The sequence below is a fragment of the Nerophis ophidion genome, linkage group LG19 (genome assembly GCF_033978795.1).
Source record: "Nerophis ophidion isolate RoL-2023_Sa linkage group LG19, RoL_Noph_v1.0, whole genome shotgun sequence".
NCBI lineage: Eukaryota > Metazoa > Chordata > Actinopteri > Syngnathiformes > Syngnathidae > Nerophis > Nerophis ophidion.
The window spans coordinates 11,997,761-12,019,484 of NC_084629.1; the positions used below are offsets into that span (position 1 = coordinate 11,997,761).

Sequence of the window (21,724 nt, forward strand, 5' to 3'; positions counted from 1 at the left end):
TTTAGACACATTGTCTATTCAGCAACATTCTTTTAGAATGTTATGGCTACTAGAGGACTTAAAGGGGATCGGCACTTTTTTGTTTAAATTATGACTATCATTCACAATCATTATGAAAGACATAACGACGGATGCATTTTTTTAATGCATTCTAACTCGTAAATAAAAGTCTGTTTACAGGAGAGCCAATAGGAGGTATGCTATTCTGCCCATAAAACTAAAGAAATAACCATCCAAAAACCGCCAGTAAAATCCATTTAAATTTTGTGACTGGAATATTAACCAAGTATTAGTGATATTGTTGTTATAAGCGCCAACAGGGACAAACTATTTATAGTGGCGCCGTGATCACAAGCTTGCGTGCCAATGTTGACATGATCAACTGATCTGCTGCTTCCTCGTTTCCCTGCGAGTCATACTTTATTCTAGATCATAAATGATGCCTCTCACCTATATACTACAACAGTGGTTCTCAACCTTTTTTCAGTGATGTATCCCCTGAGAACATTTTTTAGATAAAGTACCCCCTAATCAGAGCAAACCATTTTTGGTTGAAAAAAAGAGACAAAGAAGTAAAATACAGCACTATGTCATCAGTTTCTGATTTATTAAATTGTATAACAGTGCAAAATATTGCTCATTTGTAGTGGTCTTTCTAGAAACTATTTGGAAAAAATGATATTAAAAAAACAAAAAACTTGTTGAAAAATAAACAAGTGATTCAATTATAAATAAAGATTTCTACACATAGAAGTAATCATCAACTTAATTGCCCTCTTTGGGGATTGTAATAGAAATCCATCTGGATTCATGAACTTAATTCCAAACATTGCTTAACAAAAAAAGTAATCTTTAACATCAATATTTATGGAACATCTCCACAAAACATCTAGCTGTCAACACTGAATAACGCACTGTTGTATTTTTTTTTCACAGTTTATGAACTTATATTCATATTTTGTTGAAGTATTATTCAATAAATATATTTATAAAGGATTTTTGAATTGTTGCTATTTTTAGAATGTTTTAAAAAAATCTCACGTACCCCTTGGCATACCTTCAAGTACCCCCAGGGGTACGCATACCCCCATTTGAGAACCATTGTACTAGAAGGATAAGGACGCATTCCGACAAGTTGGTACACTTTGACAGCCAATTTAGACCCGGAAAAAGCAAGAACGACACGAAAAGATGCTTGGTTCCGCCTCCCCCCTCCCCCCCTTTTTATTTGCGAGGATTAAAAGTATTTCTTCATCTATATAACACTATTATATCAGTCGGCATTCTAATGAGAGCAGACTTTGCACAGTAAGTGATGTTTCATTAAGTCTGTTGGCGCTCAAAGTCTGCAGTGAGCAGTAAACGGTGATGTAGTTTAAAAAAAAAAAAAGGGAACGTTGTGATGTTTTTCAATGATGCGCCGCGTATGCTTAAAATGAGTAAAATACGTGAAAAGTAAATTATGTTATAAATGTGCCTGTTATGACATTACATATATACTTATAAATAAAATTAATGGGTTTTACTTGTATAGCGCTTTTCTACCTTCAAGGTACTCAAAGCGCTTTGACACTACTTCCACATTCACACACACATTCACACACTGATGGAGGGAGCTGCCATGCAAGGCGCTAACCAGCACCCATCAGGAGCAAGGGTGAAGTGTCTTGCTCAGGACACAACGGACGTGACGACGTTGGTACTAGGTGGGGATTGAACCAGGGACCCTCGGGTTGCGCACGTCCACTCTACTACTGCGCCCAGCCGTCCCTATGTTATGTTATGTTTATGTTGTGTAACGATGTGGATGTTCTCCTGAAACGTGTTTGTCATTCTTGTTTGGTGTGGGTTCACAGTCTGGCACATATTTGTAACAGCGTTAAAGTTCTTCCTACGGCCACCCTCAGTGTGACGTGTGTAGCTGTTAGCTTACATAATGTACTGTATATAAAACCTTTAGAGCTAATTGTGTGTTGTTTTAAAAGCTTTATAGGCAGAATAGAACAGCTACCACAGGCTCCATCGTAAGCAGACTTTTGAGCGCATCTATTTACGAGTTAAAATGTGTTTTAAAAAAATACATCCGTTGTCATGTCATAATGATTGTGAACAATAGGCAGAATTCCAAAAAAGTGCAGTTCCCCTTTAGGGGCTGATTAAAACATATTCAAATGATGTGATTTGCGTCATTTAAAACTTTTTTAATGATGTTAGTTTTTTCACATAGAATATATATTACTTACATATATCCTATAAGATAAAAAATTCTTGAAGTACGCATTTTCTGCGTTCTTAGCACGGTAAGTGCAACCTCCCTCCTATGCACCTTCAGCAGTAAAAAAGAAAAAAAAGTGGTGTACTGCACGACTGCTTCTAAAATGCCCATAAAAAAGAAGTACATGTTCTTTTCTTGTTTGAAAACATTGATAAACACCACAGATTGGAGCATGATATTATGAATGTGCAGTAAAAGATTGAGTGTCTCCATAGTGATACTCCGTACAGTACACACAAAATCCTTATTTAAAGAAGGCAGTCTGCGCCGCATTTTAATTGCAGTGTTGGTAGATCACTTGCAACACACCCACTATGAATACACGCTATTTTATAGATTGCACACGCAGGGTATTTAGATATTAACAAATCAGGCCGTTAGTGTACAAAATTAGACTACTCTCAATGCAGGCCAAGCTCCATTCTGGACCAAAAGGAAAAGGAAGTCTCAGAATAATACAGCAGCTCCAGCCGCCCTCAAGGGTCAGCATGCTCCAGATTACAACGTGCGGCGGCCTCCTACACCGGCTGCCACCTCCAACCTGGGAAGGAGGAGGAAATATCATGTCTGCAGGCTCTGTTGCAGTATAGGACGTTATGACGCAAGCGTGTGTGTTTCCTGCCCTCGAGGGGGGTGAAGACTACACAATGGACGCCCAGTTAGACTATGGTGTGGAAAAATTTAATTTACATCAGCGCTGAAGCTGCTTCATTCATCACGACACCATGAGTCCCAGAGGGGGGAAGGAAACGGGAAGTATTTCATACAATGGGTGATAAGCGGTAGAAATGGATGGATGGATGGGTGATTTAAATTGGCATCACCGTCACATGTGATTTTATGCATCTCAAATGAAAATTTATGTGCATACACATGCAGTACAATATGTAATGATTTTGTTTTTCCCTTCTGTCTCAACAGAAAGACGAAGTATACCTGAATCTTGTTCTCGACTATGTTCCTGAGACGGTCTACAGAGTAGCCAGACACTACAGCCGAGCCAAGCAGACCCTGCCCATGGTTTATGTCAAGGTGCACCATGATTATATGTCATTAGTGCTGGCTCAATTTGTGGTAGGAATAGGAAAACATTTATACCATACATTTCCTCATCCAGTGGTCAAGATGTGTTTATTTACTGAATTTCAAAGAGTACAGGCAACTATGAAGGTGCTTAATTAATAAAGGGCTTTTACGTGTTTAAAATGCCTAATTTGAATAAAAGCATTTCCACTAATACAGATTTCAATTAAAATAGTATTTTGTATTTACTGCGAAAAATATAGTATTCAATCATATGGGTCCAGAATATAAGACTTTATCAAGAAAAGAGTGAAGAAAAGCGTTTGTAAATATTCGAGGTACAGATTAATAAGCATTCAAACCAACATCTCCTCAAGTGTCTCTGAGCTTTTCTTTCTGTCACACACACAAACACACAAGAGACCAGAAGAGATGCAGGTTGTCGGCAAGCTATCAAAAACAGAGCTATTTTAAGATAATGGTCATTAATGATCGATAGTCAGAAATTTACTATCGGGCAGTTAAGAAATATGGTCTTTTTTAAATGAATTTTAAACGTTTTGTTTATTATCTTTAAAGATAATAAAATATACACACTGTCTTTGACTTTGAATTGAAAAGGTTATTTGAAAAAGGCGGCGTCTTATACTCGGGTGAATACATACAGTATGTTATTGGAAATGCATCTGCCGGTGTTGAAACAGAGGCCACTGTTTGAGGAAATATGAATAATAATGACATGGCCTTAGAAGAGCTGTTCTTATAGGTTTGTGAAATAGTTTGGATTACTTTAGGGTTTACGTTAATAATGGTAACCGCGGTAATTGCCATAGTAGTATTACCATTTCAAACTAAAATGATCTAAAAACCGTGACTGATCACTGCACTTTGATAAACCCACGGGCAAAGTGGCGCCAGCTCGCAAACTTAAATGCAAACATGAAAACAAAATACATTTAATGTTTATTCCCTATTAAGAAACAACATACCCCAATCTGAACTTGTAGAAACACATTGCTGTTTAAGCATAGGATATTCAAGTGTGCAACCGCATCACCAAAGTCGTCATATACCCGCCGCCGTCCACCCGAACCAACATTTTAACAGTACCGTACCCGCCCGCCAACCGCCCGCTGAAATACATCAGAGGTCGGTCGCCTTTACCACTCAGAGATATTTAAACCTGTTTCATTCACAGAGTATTGAAGACAATTGGAGCTGCTAACGTTCTCGCGACGATCCAATAGCGTTCATCCTGATGATAAGAATATGGGCGTGCTGTGAAGCCATTGCCTTTGACACCTTGAACAACATGTACAATCCGATTGTTAGTCCGTCAACATGTTGTGTGCAGCTTCCGCAATCACACATACAAGATTGAAAGGCATACTGGGTGATACAGAGTACACTGATGGTTGTGATATAAACAACTTTAACACTTACTAATATGCGCCACGCTGTGAAGCCACACCAAACAAGATTGACAAGCACATCCTCACAGTAACACAACATAAACGCAACACAACAAATACCCATAATCCTTTGTATCCGTGACAAACCTGAATACATTTTACACCCCCGCGCCCCCAACCCCGCCCACCTTACCGACGCGCGGGGGGGGATTTGCTGCTAGCGGGGTGTATAAAATAGTCAGGAAGTGTCACGGATACAAAGGATTCGTTCAAGGATCCCTGAACAGAGTAGGACGCCACAACACCTGCTAAAAATAATAAATACTAATTGAATTAATGTCTTATGCGCCTTTTGTTTAAATAAAACTTAAAGCCCTACAGTAAAAAACAATGTTTAAAAAAATAAAAGCCTGCCAATTAAAACATATTGAATACTAAGACTAAAACACCATCAGTGAAGCATATATAAACACACAAATGCAAAAAGTGGGTTTTTTCAATGTTTTATTTTTCAAAATAACTTAGTTAAAAGATTTCAGTGTGTATATAAGTACTTTTTGAGCACATTCAACTATAGCGTGATAATAACGCATAACTTTTCATCTCATTACATCCCTCGATTCCATGTACCGTATTTTTTGGATTAAAAATTGCTCCGGAGTATACGTCGCACCGGCCGAAAATGCATAATAAAGAAGGAAAAAAACATATATACGTCGCACTGGAGTATAAGTCGCATTTTTGGGCGAAATTTATTTGATAAAATCCAACACCAAGAGTAGACATTTGAAAGGCAATTTAAAATAAATAAAGAATAGTAAACAACAGGCTGAAAAAGTGTACGTTATATGATGCATAAATAACCAACAAAGAACATGCCTGGTATGTTAACGTAACATATTATGACATATAGAACATGCTATACGTTTACCAAACAATCCGTCACTCCTAATCGATAAATCTGATGAAATCTTTTTTCCTCGATGTCACTTCTAAACAACTCTGCCAACTCCAGAGTTATGCGCCGCTCCGTCTCGTCGTTTTCTGCTGCATATTTCACTACGTCCATCTTGTAATCTGCAGTACATGATTTCCATTTCGGTGCCATTTTTGTTCAGCCCTTCTCAGTTTTTATAAGTTACCGCCAACGTTGAGATGACCCATTTTAATAGCTACGGCAGTAGCATATAGCAGTTAGCATCTCATGACCCACAATGCACTTCTGCCATGACCCTCCCCCACCGAATTCTAATTGGTTGACGTGTGTGTGACGATTGCTGACGTGTGTGACGATTGCTGACATTTTTTTCGTCTCTTCCGCGAATGAGAAATGTAATATTATTTAATATTTTACGGTAATATGTTAATAATTTCACACATAAGTCGCTCCGGAGTATATTTCGCACCCCCGATCAAACTATGAAAAAAACTGCGATTTATAATCCGAAAAATACGGTATATTCACAGTTTAACAAGATGATTTTTGATAATAGTTTTACCCTTTCATAGCGTTGTTATTCACAGCCAATTTTTTTATATTATCAGTACGTGGGGCGGTATAGCTCGGTTGGTAGAGTGGCCGTGCCAGCAACTTGAAGGTTGCAGGTTCGATTCCCGCTTCCGCCATCCTAGTCACTGCCGTTGTGTCCTTGGGCAAGACACTTTACCCACCTGCTCCCAGTGCCACCCACACTGGTTTAAATGTAACTTAGATATTGGGTTTCACTATGTAAAGCGCTTTGAGTCACTAGAGAAAAGCGCTATATAAATATAATTCACTTCACTACTCGCTCAGTCTAATGATAGCCAATGCAATAGCTGTAATACAGACTGCTTTTTTATATAATCATTAGCTTAGTATTAATAATGTGTGTCTCTGTTTGCAGTTGTACATGTACCAGCTATTCAGGAGTCTGGCCTACATCCATTCATTTGGGATCTGCCATCGGGACATCAAGCCTCAGAATTTGCTGCTGGATCCAGAGACGGCTGTGCTCAAATTGTGTGACTTTGGCAGGTGAGAGTGGTTTATTTGTATATTAGACCCCTCCAGGATTTCAGGATGTTGTGATTGCGCCAATTCACACAATTTCAACGAATCCCAGCAAATGATGCTCTGCTTGGCAACTTTCTCGCACGTCTTGGTTGATCATCAATTTTCACAACCAAATGTGTCCCGGAGTAGAGCTCAAATGCGCACGCCAACTGTCTTAACTGATCAATGTTACTCAGCGTCCACGTTTCTGTCTTGTGTAGATAAACAGTAAACGGCAAGGTGTAACAATATCGCAACTGTTAGATTTGTTGAAATCCCGGGATTTTTGGGGTAAAGATTACAAAGAACACTTCAAACAAGGACTATCAAAAATAACGACTTCACTTGTGATTAATTCACAAAAAAGTTAATTAATTATTAGGGTGCTAAAAATCAATTTACATAAACATTCTTATTTTTATTTATTACCATTCTAAATGGAATCATAATTTTCGACAATCGATGTTAGAAAAAAATAAAATAAAATCACAATTTTTTTAGGAACAATTTTAAGATTAAAAACAAAAAAAAACTGTTATTGATATTTTAATAATTATTACTGATATTATTATTATTATTTCGATTTATACTTTTGCTTTTATAACATTTTGGTCTTTTTTTACTCTTGTATCTGTATATCTTTTGATTGCTTTGTGAATTTATTACGAAATACTTATATATAAAGTATTGTGAAGCTGGGATGGGGTTGGAGTTGGGGTTGCTCTATTATTTAATTTTGTTAAGATTACATTCTGTGATTTTTGTTAGTAAAATTTTAAAAATGTTTTTAAAAGGCGTTTTTAAGCCCAACACTCCGTGTATAAGTCAGTAGAGGAACTTTTGTAACCTGTTTTGAAAATATTTTATTATAATTTGTATACTAAATATTATATTACAAGAATCGTGTCAAATCGGAAATGGATTTTGAATGGAATCATCACCCCAAGATTCAAATCGAATCAAATCGTCAAGTGCCACAAGATTCCCACCTCTATTAATCATGTATATAGGTAGATTATCCATTCATCCATTTTCTACCGCTTATTCCCTTTTGGGATCACGGGGGGCGCTGGCACCTATCTCAGCTACAATCGGGCGGAAGGCGGAGTACACCCTGGACAAGTCGCCAACTCATCGCAGTATAGGTAGATTAGTCACACAATTTATTTTGACTGAACATGCTCCTTTACCTTATACGTTGATTGTTATCTAAAAGGTAATAATGAAATGATATGCTTTCAAGTAAAGTATTGTAAAAATGTTTCAAAAACTTCTTTTACAACATTCTGGAAATAACATTTCCAAAAAGATAAGATCACGGGTACAAGCGGCCAAAATGAGTTTCCTCCGCCGTGTGGCGGGGCTCTCCCTTAGAGATAGGCTGAGAAGCTCTGCCATCCGGGAGGAACTCAAAGTAGAGCCGCTGCTCCTCCACATCGAGAGGAGCCAGATGAGGTGGTTCGGGCATCTGGTCAGGATGCCACCCGAACGCCTCCCGAGGGAGGTGTTTAGGGCGCGCCCAACCGGTAGGAGGCCACGGGGAAGACCAAGGACACATTGGGAAGACTATGTCTCCCGGCTGGCCTGGGAACGCCTCGGGATCCCCCGGGAAGAGCTAGACGAAGTGGCTGGGGAGAGGGAAGTCTGGGTTTCCCTGCTTAGGCTTTTGCCCCCGCGACCCGACCTCGGATAAGCGGAAGAAGATGGATGGATGGATGGATGGAAATAAAATACACATATATTTTTTGTTCAAATATTGGGGTCTTTTTTTAAGTTAATTTATGTTTTGCAAGCAAGTATTGTCCTGTGATTAATAATGATGAATCCGAATTCAAAAGTGATTAATTGGATCAAAGAAATAATCATTTGACAGCACTAATTAAAACACTGATGTCAAATTCATAAAATCCCAAGCTGATGCAATGGTAGTGAAAAATAAGCCTCTAACCCAGTGGTTCTTAACCTTGTTGGAGATACCGAACCCCAGCAGTTTCATAAGCGCATTCACCGAACCCTTCATTAGTAAAAAATAAAATGTTTTTTGTTTCAAATTCAAGACAGTTATGTTTTTTTTACTGGTGCACAAAATGAACCGTGCATCAACATCACCTTGTTCAAAGAACAAAACCAACACATTGCATGAACTCACAACGACTTACACACATGCAAATCAGTCTGACATCTGCTGTTGCCGTATCCATAAAGCCGATAGGGAGAAGTTTTTATTTACACGATTAGTCGAGTGTGTCTTGACCTCCGCGGCGGAGGCTCCGTCGAACCCCTGAGGACGACTCATCGAACCCCTAGGGTTCGATCGAACCCAGATTAAGAACCACTGCTCTAACCATTGCAACTTTTGTTGCAACTTTTTGAAAAAAATCTGCCATCAAATCTTTGTCAGTCGTAGCCCACAACAAATAAATCCTGAAACAAGGCTGTTAAATCCTGGAGGCACTGAGACCAATGGTCCTATTTGGGTAGAACAATGCACTGATGCTGAGGATGTGTTGGATTTTGTTCCATGCACAGTGCCAAGCAGCTTGTCCGCGGAGAGCCAAACGTGTCCTACATCTGCTCCCGCTACTATCGAGCTCCTGAGCTCATCTTTGGGGCCACGGACTACACCTCCAGCATAGGTAAACCGGGTTCATGCTTTGGACATTACAGATGCACAATAGCATTATTGGACATAATTCAAACATGCGACCTACCTTCCCTACAGATGTGTGGTCAGCCGGCTGCGTGCTAGCAGAGCTGTTGCTAGGACAACCAATCTTCCCTGGCGACAGTGGAGTGGATCAGTTGGTTGAGATTATCAAGGTAATGAACTCCTCACATACTGGACCGCCGAAGCAATGGAATTTTAAAAATGGCAGCCCAGCCATCACATTCTCTCCACTCACATTAGTGTTTCACTTGTGGATTCCAGGTTCTCGGCACCCCAACCCGGGAGCAGATCCGTGAGATGAACCCCAACTACACCGAGTTCAAATTCCCCCAGATTAAGGCGCATCCATGGACTAAGGTGAGTCAACAGGTACATGAGCCCTTTTACTTCTCTTACATATCACTTCATGCATGTCTTGTCATTGTGCTTCCATTATGCTGTTAAATTACCCCAAATCTACAAAAATTGCACCAGAATAAATAAAACAATATTTAAGACCTGTCTGTAAAAAGATAGGCCATCTTATATTTGTTGTCTAGAGCTGATTTTGAGTAAAATGTTCTAAATGCTGTTGGATAACAGAAGAGAAAGTCAAAGACAAATAGACAAAGTAAACATTGACAGGGTAAAATTAATCCCATTTATAGGTGTAATGATAGATGATAAAAAATAAACAAAAAATCTCAGACAAAAATATACAACAGAAAGTGGCAAGAAATATTCAAATACTTAATGAAGCAAAATATGTATTGGACCATAAATGACTCAATATTCTCTGCTGCTCGCTAGTGTTACTATGTCTAAATTATTCTGTAGAAATATGGGGAGATACTACACAATTTTGCTTAATTCACAAACCGTGTTACAAAAAACGTCAGTTAGGATAATACATAATGTTGGTTATAGGGAACCTTCAAACCGTTTAGAGAAAAATATTGAAAACTAATGATTTGGTCAATTTACAAACTTTATGAACAAAGCAAACTATAACCTGCTACCTAAGAATATACAACAATTGTTTTCAGCAAAACAAGAGAAATATAACCTTAAGGAAAAATGTACCTTAATTAATTTGGATATATGCACAACACTTTAAACCTTTAGTATATTAGTATGTGGAATTAAATCATGTATTACTTATATATGATCCAGTTTAACAAACTGTTAAAATTGTTTACAAAGTGCAAGAAAGCAAACCTATTGAGCGTTTTTGAAAGGTGAGAATCGTATTCCTCTCATTATGTGTGTCACAACTTACAAAACAACTATTTGTACATTTGATCATTTATTTGTATTAAATGTTTTGAGTACAGGAAGTGAACAATCAAACATCTGACATTGTTATTAAACGGAAAGTGGGTAGATTTAATTCTACTCCTTTTTTTAATGAGAAACTGAAAGTATGTGATGTACAATATTGTAACTGTATGCATGTTCAAAATAATGCAAAACCGTAGAGCTTTATAAATGAAAACTAACAGTCCCCTGCCGTGCGCTGCCAGAGTGAGGGGTGGTCTTATATTTACAGTTGTCTTACATTTAGGTAATGCTCAATATGAGAATAGGCTTACATCTATATTAATGTAATGGAAACAATCTTCTTTTTTGATTTGCTGCTTCCTGTTATGTTATGGTTATGGTCAGGGATGGGAAATAAGATTTTAAAAGTGGTCCAATTCCAATTTGGATTCTGCTTTATGTTTTTTTTTTGTTTTTGTTTTTTTAACAATTCTCTTATCGATTCTCATTTGGATAAAAGGATAACATACTAGTTGATTAGCGTTACCTTTGTTTAGTTAAGAAGAAACCTAAATGGACAAACTCAACAGTGAGGTCTTTAAAAGCCGACAACCTCCATGGGGTACCATAGTCAGGGTTCCTCATAAAAAAATAAAACAGAAAATAACTCATTTAAAGGCCTACTGAAACCCACTACTACCCGCCACGCAGTCTGATAGTTTATATATCAATGATGAAATATTAACATTGCAACACATGCCAATACGGCCGGTTTAGTTTACTAAATTGCAATTTAAATTTCCCGGGAGTTTTTTTCTTGAAAACGTTGCGTAATGATGACGTGTACGCGTGACGTCACGGGCTGTTATGAAATATGAGCGCTGCACACACACACAGCTAAAAGTCGTCTGCTTTAACCGCATAATTACACAGTATTTTGGACATCTGTGTTGCTGAATCTTTTGCAATTTGTTCAATTAATATTGGAGAAGTCAAAGTAGAAAGATGGAGTTGGGAAGCGTTAGCCTTTAGCCACACAAACACACGGTGATTCCTTGTTTAAAATTCCCGGAGGTGAAGCTTTACTATGGATCAGAGCGCGGTCAAGCGAACATGGATCTTGACCGAATGTCAACCAGCAGGTTTCGGTGAGAAAATTGTGGTAAAAAGTCGCTTCTTACCGGAGATCAGCTGAGCTTGTGCCGTCCATAGCTGCCGTCGACTCCCCTGAGACACTGGCGTCAACACACCCGTGGACACACACCTCCGACTATCAGGTACTGTTAAACTCATTAAAACACTAGCAACACAATAGAAAGATAAGGGATTTCCCAGAATTATCCTAGTAAATGTGTCTAAAAACATCTGAATCTGTCCCAATGCATTCGCGTTCTTTTTTTTTAACTTGTTTTTTTTTATTTTTTTTTATTTTCTAGTCCGTCGCTATCAATATCCTCAAACACGAATCTTTCACCTCGCTGAAATTAATGGGGAAATCGTCGTTTGCTCGGTCCGAATAGCTATTTTTGTTTGAGGCTCCCATTAAAAACAATGTGAGGATGTGAGGAGCCATCAAACACGTAACGTCATCGTCTGCTACTTCCAGGAAAGGCAGGGCTTTTCTATTAGTGACCGAAAGTTGCGAACTGATCAAGTATGACACATAGAATGGACCCGCTATCCCCGTTTAAATAAGAAAATCTCATTTCAGTAGGCCTTTAATAATAACATTCATAAATATGAGATAAAAACATTTTTTTGTATTTTAATACTGCAGTATTTTCCCCTAGATTGCCAAAATACCTGTAGTGGTTGGGGCTTGGTGAAATTGACATTATTATGGACTGGACTTTCAGAATAGTATGTTAGACCCACTCGGCGTCTATCGTACCGGTCTCCCCTAGAGGGGGTTGTTACCCACATTTGTGGTCCTCTCCAAGGTTTCTCATTGTCATTCTCATCGACTTCCCACTGGGTTGTGAGTTTTTCCTTGCCCTTAATTGGGCGCTGATCCGCGGATGTCGTTTTGGCTTGTGCAGCCCTTTGAGACACTTGTGATTTAGGGCTATATAAAAAACATTGATTGATTTGTCATGATGCATATATTTTCTTTAAAAGGCGAAACATGTACATGTACATTTAAAACAATTATGTTATTACTTATAGTATTAACATATATTTTTTCCTACATAATATAATTTTGCTCTATTTAAAATTTGTGCTTATTTTAAAATGTACTTTGTTGAGAATTTTTTTCCTAGAGATTTCTCCTAACCTTTCAATCACTCGTTCTTTATTAAACGACAAGCAACAAATCTAGCATCTCTTTCTGGTGTTATTGTAGACTGTACTCGTGTTTAGAGACTCTTCACTTCTGTTGCTCCATGTCCGCGACAAAAAAACGAGCTGCAGAAAACCTGACGTCACTCTTGCTTTGCACTGCTGCGAGACTTTCTCCCCTTAAAAGCGACCAGTGTCATCTTCAATTTTAAAAGATCGCTGTCCGCGTGTATACCTTGCATCTCGGATACATCAAAGTACGTCCACAACGCTGGCATACTGCCTTCGCGCCAAACAACCTCGTGCCGTGCGTGGGCTTACATCATCTCAACATTCGGTTTCTGTAGCGCTGTCTGCTGATCAAAGTGTTTTTTTTTTTTTGGCCGGCCAAATCTTCATTGCATCTTTAGTCAATAGTACGCAAATTATAAACTATATATGTCCATTCATACTGTAACTAATTGGTAGTATTCAAGTGTGTGTTGGTGTGTTATGATGTCAATTTTTCCGATGGTCTGTGAACGCACCGTGTCGGCGTGAAATGAGGAAGTGTTGAGTGTTGAGGAGTGAAGCACGGAGGCGGAGGTGTGTGCACGGGAGGAAATACTTGTTGGAATAGGGCCCTTTGTGATTGGCAATAAAAGCTAAAAAAAAAAGAGCGTCTGTCTTAGTGTATCTTCTTCTGAACGCTACAATACGTTCTATTACCGTATTTTTGGGATTATAAATCGCTCCGGAGTATACGTCGCACCGGCCGAAAATGCTAAATAAAGAAGGAAAAAAACATTGATACGTCGCACTGGAGTATAATTCGCATTTTTAGGGGAAATTTATTTGATAAAATCCAACACCAAGAATAGACATTTGAAAGGAAATTTAAAATAAATAAAGAATAGTGAACAACAGGCTGAATAAGTGTACGTTATATGACGCATAAATAACCAACTGAGAAGGTGCCTGGTAGTTAATGTAACATATTATGGTAAGAGTCATTCAAATAACTATAACATATAGAACATGCAATCGTTTAGCAAACAATCTGTCACTACTAATCGATAAATCCGATGAAATCGTCTTCCTCGATGTCGCTTCTAAACAACTCTGCCAACACTAAAGGTATGCGCCGCTTCGTCTTGTCGTTTTCTGCTGCATATTTCACTACGTCCAGTTTGTAATCTGCAGTACATGATTTCCTTTTCGGTGTCCTTTTTGTTCAGCCGTTCTCAATTTTTATAAGTTACTGCCAACGTTGAAATGATCCATTTTAATAGCTACGGCAGTAGCACATAGCAGTTAGCATCACATGACCCACAATGCACTTCTGCCATGACCCTCCCCCACCGAATTCTAATTGGTTGACGTGTGTGTAACGATTGCTGACATTTTTTTCGTCTCTTCCGCGAATGAGATATGTAATATTATTTAATATTTTACGGTAATGTGTTAATAATTTCACACATAAGTCGCTCCGGAGTATATGTCGCACCCCCGACCAAACTATGAAAAAAAACTGCGATTTATAATCCGAAAAATACGATACTTTAATTTTTGTTTATGTAAAAAAAACAGCCCACCTGTTTCGTCATGATTTACATGGTAGCAGGCTCGATTTTTACCACGGCAACCGCAGCAATTGCCGCGACCGCCCTCGTTATTTGCCGTAATGCCCTAAAAAAATTGACCAGCATCGGCGGTAAAAACATGCTGTAACCGCCCTTGACTTTTTACTTGTCAATGGACTAGGGATGTAACGATAAACAGTATAATGATAATTTGTGATACAATTCCAGACAGTTAATAATATCGTTTAATTTTTTAATTACCGTAAACTGTCATTTATTATCACATTTTAGGCAACACAAAGTCAGGTGTGTGCATGTTGTCTGTCTATCTGTGTTGGTCCTGCGATGAGGTGGCGACTTGTCCAGGGTGTACGCCGCCTTCCGCCCGTGTGCAACTGAGATAGGCTCAAACAACCCCGGCGACCTCGTAACGGACAAGAGGTTAAAAAAGGATAAATGGATGGAATTCGGGCGCATGTGCACTACCGTCGTTTGGCTTGATAATCTATCTACAAGGACTTTGCTCCGGAGATTTCCCCTCGGAGTAAACGGAGCCAAGTGCTTGGTTTAACGTAGTTCTTCCCTCGCTTCCCGGCATGCGTTTAACCTCTTAAGGCCCAAGCTGTTTACATGCTTTTTTTATTTCTCTTTGCTATTTGGGCTTATTGGACCCTAATTAGAACAAAAACTAAGAATCATCTTTTGATATGATGTACTTAGTCCATAAGTACACAAGTGTGTACTTCATGTTTAGTGACATGCTAATGCTTATTTTTAAACTTTTTTTTTTCAAATTCTATTGTATGTTAACACTCTTCTGACACCACCAGATGGTAGTATAAGTGTCCACATAAGAGGCCATAAGACCCCAATTCAGTAGTGTACACAATTTTGGAAATAAAGAGCTAAAAGGTGCTGTGCATGAATGTGGCCACTAAGCCTTTATTAAGAGTGCAACAATATTGGAGACAGGCGCACTTGTCCACACACTAAAAGTATACAGCAAAGGAGAGAAACTATTTTATGTTGCTTTTCTCAATACAGCGTCCATAAGTTGGTGTGACCGAGAGTTAATGAAGTGAGGAAACATGTAGCAAGTGATGTGTCGTGAACGTTGTCACAACTTGCTTATAAAGTCTTTATTTTGTTGACTGGGATGTTCAATTGTCTTTTATTTATCTGAAAACTCTATCAGTGTTCAAATAACATCAGTACAAGCTAAAATGTTCTGTCACCTCATCGAATTGAACGCAGGCTGTGAAGATTGTGTATTCGATGTGCGAGATGTCACTCCTCTTTATTTTTGTTGGCCAAACTGTTCCCTGTAATAAACCACAACGAGGGGTTGGAGAAGAACAAAGCTTGTTTATTAGACTTTATCTTCGTTAGCCATACTGCTTTGTGTTTGTTTTTTTTTACATGAAAAAGTAAGCACAATGTTTTTTTTACATTACTGGTGGGTTTTTTTATGTCACAGAGGTATTACTTCAACAACCATTCACGTGACACAGCATAATGGTAACGTTTTGTGTATAGTTAATTCCTATACGACATATTTCTGCTCGAACTCTTAATAGATCTGTCCCAATATCCATTATGTTATGTACATAACTTAAAAAAAATAATTAAATAATAAATAAATAAAAAAGTCCTCCCATTAAAATGTAGGCATCATGGGGCGGTATAGCTCGGTTGGTAGAGTGGCCGTGCCAGCAACTTGAGGGTTCCAGGTTCGATCCCAGCTTCTGCCATCCTAGTCACTGCCGTTGTGTCCTTGGGCAAGACATTTTACTCACCTGGTCCCAGTGTCACCCACACTGGTTTAAATGTAACATAGATATTAGGTTTCACTATGTAAAGCGCTTTGAGTCACGAAAGAAAATTGCTATACAAGTATAATTCACTTCACTTCACACACGTCACTAATGACAAAAAGTTGACAAGTTGATATTATTAAAGAATAAAAAATATATATATTTGTCTTTAGATGTATGGATAATGTTTATCTATGGCCTTTTTATTAAACATTACACACTACATGATGGTATTACGTTCACACCCAAACACTGCTTTACCTTACAATCAGTAATCATGATTTAAATTTTGATAACACTAATCTTAATTATTACTTTGGTCATAATTGGCAGCCCTAGATCTCATACATTAACACTATTTTTATCTGTATGGACAAAATGTGCAGTTACGTCTTATCAGGTGCCATCTTCAAAATGATATATAAATGTGTTTATATACATACCGGTATATACTGTACATACACATGCTTTGGAGCCCCTGCCTCGATAGAAAATAATGTTTGCCTTGGTGCCCTTCTAACTTGCCTTGGTGCCCTAAAATATGAACTCCTCCTTTAAGGCACCACTTGCCTTGACCTTAAAAAGTTAAAATTTGAGGCCTGTGATAGGTACTAATATCATGTTTACAGTTAATATTAGCAACTTTTACAACTAGGTGCATCAAGACAGGCAATGTTGGTTGGTTAGTTGGTTGGTTGATAACCTGCAGTACATCGCCGACATTACAGTTGTTGCTGCTGGTGGAGATTCACTTCTGTTTTGGACGGGATTGAAAACAGGTCATTCGTTCAAATTTTTCACATTTTGTGTGTGCTAATGTTTCTTTTAGTATTTCCTCTCTTTGATAAAATATCCACTTTGAAAGAATTGCCAGTTTCCCTGTTGTCTTCCTTTCTTGTTATGAACTCCAACATTTATGCCGCTACCGTGCATGTGTGGTGCCATCACGCATGTCCACAGGCATCTTTAAGAGTATCGACAAATAATTCTCAGGAATTGAAGCACTGCCAACCAGTTCTAAACAAGAACCGGTTTTCAATTCCCATCCCTAGTTATTTTGAACATGCATACAGCTGCAATATATAGTACATTATATATTCCCAATGACACATTTAAACATGTTTGAAAAGAAGTAGGAAGAAGCAGAGTTAAATGGGAACACTCGTCCTTCTTTATTTTTTTATGAATTTTAATTTGTAATAAAATATGACTCGTACTAGATTGCGAACAATGTAGCTAAAGGGAGTAGGGCTGCACAATTACCGTATTTTTTGGATTGTAAATCGCTGCGGAGTATATGTCGCACCGGCCGAAAATGCATAATAAAGAACGAAAAAAACATATATACGTCGCATTTCTGAGGGAAATTTATTTGATAAAATCTAACACCAAAAATTGACATTTGAAAGGCAATTTAAAATAAATAAATATATATATATATGACGCATAAATAACCATCTGAGTAGGTGCCTGTTATGTTAACGTAACATATTATGGTAAGAGTCATTCAAATAACTATAACATATAGAACATGCTATACGTTTACCAAACTATCTGTCACTCCCCAATCGATAAATGCGATGAAATCTTCTTCCTCGATGTCGCCTCTAAACAACTCTGCTTACTCCAAAGGTATGCGCCGCTTCCTCTTGTCGTTTTCTGCCGCATATTTCACTACGTCCAGCTTGTAATCTGCAGTACATGATTTTCTTCTGTGCCATTTTTGTTAAGCCCTTCTCAGTTTTTATAAAGTAACTTATAAAACCGCTGAAATGATCTATTTTAACAGCTACGGCAGTAGCATATAGCAGTTAGCATCTCATGACCCACAATGGACTTCTGCCATGACCCGCCCCCGCAGAATTCTTATTGCTGACGTGTATGTGACGATTCCTGACATTTTCTTTGTCTCTTCCGCGAATGTGATAAATAATATTATTTGATATTTTACGGTAGTGTGTTAATTTCACACAAAAGTAACTTCGGGGTATATGTCGCACCCCTGGCCAAACTATGAAAAAACCCTGATTTATAATCCGAAAAATACGGTATAATGGTAAGGGTTTCAGTTCATTTCAAACATGCATACAAGGTTGCATTTATTGATTAGTTGCACAGTTCAACATTTCCGAAAAGGAGTACAAAAGAAGCATTTTATTGAATCCTATTCCTTCGCCGTATCGTGGCATTTACTAAGAAATATGTTCACTTCCTGTGCTCTATGTAAACTAATTAAACTTTTTTAATGATAAAAATGAATCGATGTGTAATAGTAGACGTAACAGTTTAATATAGAATTTATAAATACCAAAACTGGAAGTTATGACTCATTGATCACAATATATGGTGATCAATGAGTATAGAATATTTTATAATATCTTCATAATCAAAGACTGGATTAGTGCGTTCATGATTAAGTAGATATACGCGTTGTGTAATGAATATACTTGGCATAACTTGTGTATTAAAATTGGATTTTAATTTGCACGAAACTGTGCATAGAGGAACTATGCAGCCACCACATACTCATTATTCTTCACCACACAATTTGTCAGTTGTGATTTTTATTAAGATATATTTGATGTTTGATAATCATTTTGACCTGACATAACTCGTAAGATAAGTTTGCAAAGGACTGGGAGTTCACAAAGTAAGCCTAATGTTTTGTTTAGACCACTGCTAAGCATTCCAAACTACTATTAAACAGTAGAAGTAGCCAATTTAAAAGGTATTTATGTATAACACACAATTATTAATACAAATAAATTAGAATTGTGAATAGTATAAAAATAAAAAACAGGCCTTCCTGTTGTATATCTAAAATGTCCAATTAGGCCCTGCATTTACGTAATTAAATACATTTTTGGTAACTTTCTACCTGTCATTTATTTTAAATTTGTTATTATATTATCAAAAACTTATCCCGTAAAAAATATTCGGTAAAATACCATCGCTCTGCTTAGACCCCGCCCCCCGCTGCTTTGTATTGTCCCAGCATGCAGTGTTTGTGTCCACAAAACAGAAACAATATCTCCTTGTGTTTTGCCGCTCTGTGATCACTGTATAGACGTCTGTGTGTCCGGTGGGTGTGCAGGTGTTCCGGCCGCGTACGCCCCCTGAGGCCATCGCCCTCTGCTCTCGCCTGCTGGAGTACACGCCCACCGCGCGCCTCACGCCCCTGGAAGCCTGCGCGCACTCTTTCTTTGACGAGCTGCGCGACCCCAACGTCAAACTGCCCAACGGGCGGGAGAAGCCCTCCCTTTTCAATTTCACCACCCAAGGTAGGCGTGCACACTCACACCACCTTTACAGGCTTGTAAGCACTGTATAATGTGACCATAAGACATACTTGCCAACCCTCCCGGATTTTCCGGGAGACTCACGAAATTCAGCACCTCTCCCGAAAACCTCCCAGAAGAAATTTTCTCCTGAAAATTTCCCGAAATTCAGCGGAGCTGGAGGCCACTCCCCCTCCAGCTCCATGCGGACCTCAGTGGGGACAGTCTGTTTTCACGTCCGCTTTCCCCCTATATAAACAGCTTGCCTGCCCAATCACGTTACAACATCTACGGATTTTAATAAAAAACTGCACACACAAGGAGAGGAAGCAGAAGAACGAGGAAGTTACAGCCATGGCGACGCCGTTTGTAATAGAGTGATTCTATGTTGTCTGTCGCCATCTCCTGGTGAATGTTGGCTATAGCGTTATGGGGTTGCTTTTTGATTGGCCAACGATTTATGTGGTGTTGCGCACCTGACGGCAAGTGACTCTCGCCAGTACGCAAATGGCAGAACAAAGGTTACTCAAATAGTGAAAGGTAAGTGGGTTTTTTTTTAGTAACCAGCAAGCACAGTACAGTTAGTAGAACAACTGTTTTTATTACTGTGTATTTAATAGGTGCCGTCTGAAATTCAACTATTTTATTTATATATGTAATATTATAAATATATATAGCTAGAATTCACCAACTCAAGTATTTCATATAAATATATATATATATATATATATATATATATATATATATATATATATATATATATATTTATATGAAATACTTGAGTTGGTGAATTGTAGATGTAAATATACTCCTCCCCTCTTAACCACGCCCCCAACCACGCCTCCGCTCCACCCCCGACCACACCCCCCCACCTGAAATCGGAGGTCTCAAGGTTGGCAAGTATGCCATAAGATGCTGTGTATTGAAATACAAATACATAGTTGACTGTTTTGTGTCCTCTCACAGAGCTATCCAGTAATCCGTCTTTGGCCTCCATACTCATCCCTGCCCATGCTCGCAATCAGGCCGCCGCTTCCACCCCAACCAATGCCTCTGCTACCACAGGTAAGAGCCACCCTACTTTCAGCTGCTTGATTGATTAGCTTTAAACTACACCTTTTTCTTTACATTTTTAGAGGGGACTTTTTCCATAATGACTCATTACAAAGAATGCATGACTCTTCCTGGCTGAATTTATGTATTAACAGGAAGTGTACAAGTAGTTTTCTTTTTTAACATATTTCAAAATGAGATCATGTGTGGACTACTGCCACCTGCTGGTGTTTGTGGCAACTACATTGTGGCCTATACCTGAAATATTGCTGTGTTCAAGTAGAACATTTAATCCCGGTTGGACCGCAAACATTGTAACTTTTTCCAACCTTTTATTAGTGAACATATTTCCTTCAATGCTAATTTGCCCATTGGAATTAGTGCATGGGCCTCACAATACAAAGGTCCTGAGTAGTACCGAGTTCAATCCCGGGCTCAGGATCTTTCTGTGTGGAGTTTTTGCATGTTCTCCCTGTGGGTTCCCTCCGAGTATTCCGGCTTCCTCCCAGTTTCAAAGACATGCACCTGGGGATAGGTTGATTAGGAACACTAATGGTGTGTGAATGTGAGTGAATGTTGTCCGTCTATCTGTGATGAGGTGGCGACTTGTCCAGGGTGTACCCCGCTCTCCGCCTGAATGCAGCTGAGATAGGCTCCAGCATGAATGGATTTAAGTTGAAAAACTTATTCGGGGTTTACCATTTAGTGGTCAATTGTACGGAACATGTACTAAACTGTGCAATTTACTAATAAATGGTAAATGGGTTGTACTTGTATAGCTCTTTTCTACCCCTTTTTAAGGGGCCCAAATTGCTTTGACAGTATTTCCACATTCGCCCATTCACACACACATTCACACACTGACGGTGGGAGCTGCCATGCAAGGCGCTCACCAGGACCCATCAGGAGCAAGGGTGAAGTGTCTTGCCCAAGGACACAACGGACGTGACTTTTCACCGGATGTCCTCTTTTGCGGGGCTGTGCGGGTGGAGTTTCTTAAATGCCTCAAATGTCCGGCATTTTAAGCTATGGTTGCGTGTATTTTCAATGTACGTTCAGGATTAAGAAGGGGTTAAAAACAAAAC

General features: G+C 38.7%; 1 protein-coding gene across 4 annotated transcripts in view; it reads left to right on the forward strand.

Moving 5' to 3' along the window:
• Positions 1-21,724, forward strand: part of gsk3ba (glycogen synthase kinase 3 beta, genome duplicate a) — a 71,776-nt gene that overhangs the window by 43,061 nt on the left and 6,991 nt on the right. The window contains exons 4-10 of one of the 4 annotated variants that reach the window (XM_061879163.1): positions 3,197-3,307; positions 6,597-6,727; positions 9,275-9,381; positions 9,468-9,565; positions 9,675-9,782; positions 19,376-19,589; positions 20,553-20,651. In XM_061879163.1, the coding sequence (XP_061735147.1) occupies positions 3,197-3,307; positions 6,597-6,727; positions 9,275-9,381; positions 9,468-9,565; positions 9,675-9,782; positions 19,376-19,589; positions 20,553-20,651 (868 nt within the window). The remainder of the gene's footprint in view (positions 1-3,196; positions 3,308-6,596; positions 6,728-9,274; positions 9,382-9,467; positions 9,566-9,674; positions 9,783-19,375; positions 19,590-20,552; positions 20,652-21,724) is intronic. The other 3 variants (XM_061879166.1, XM_061879165.1, XM_061879167.1) reach the window with 3 other exon arrangements.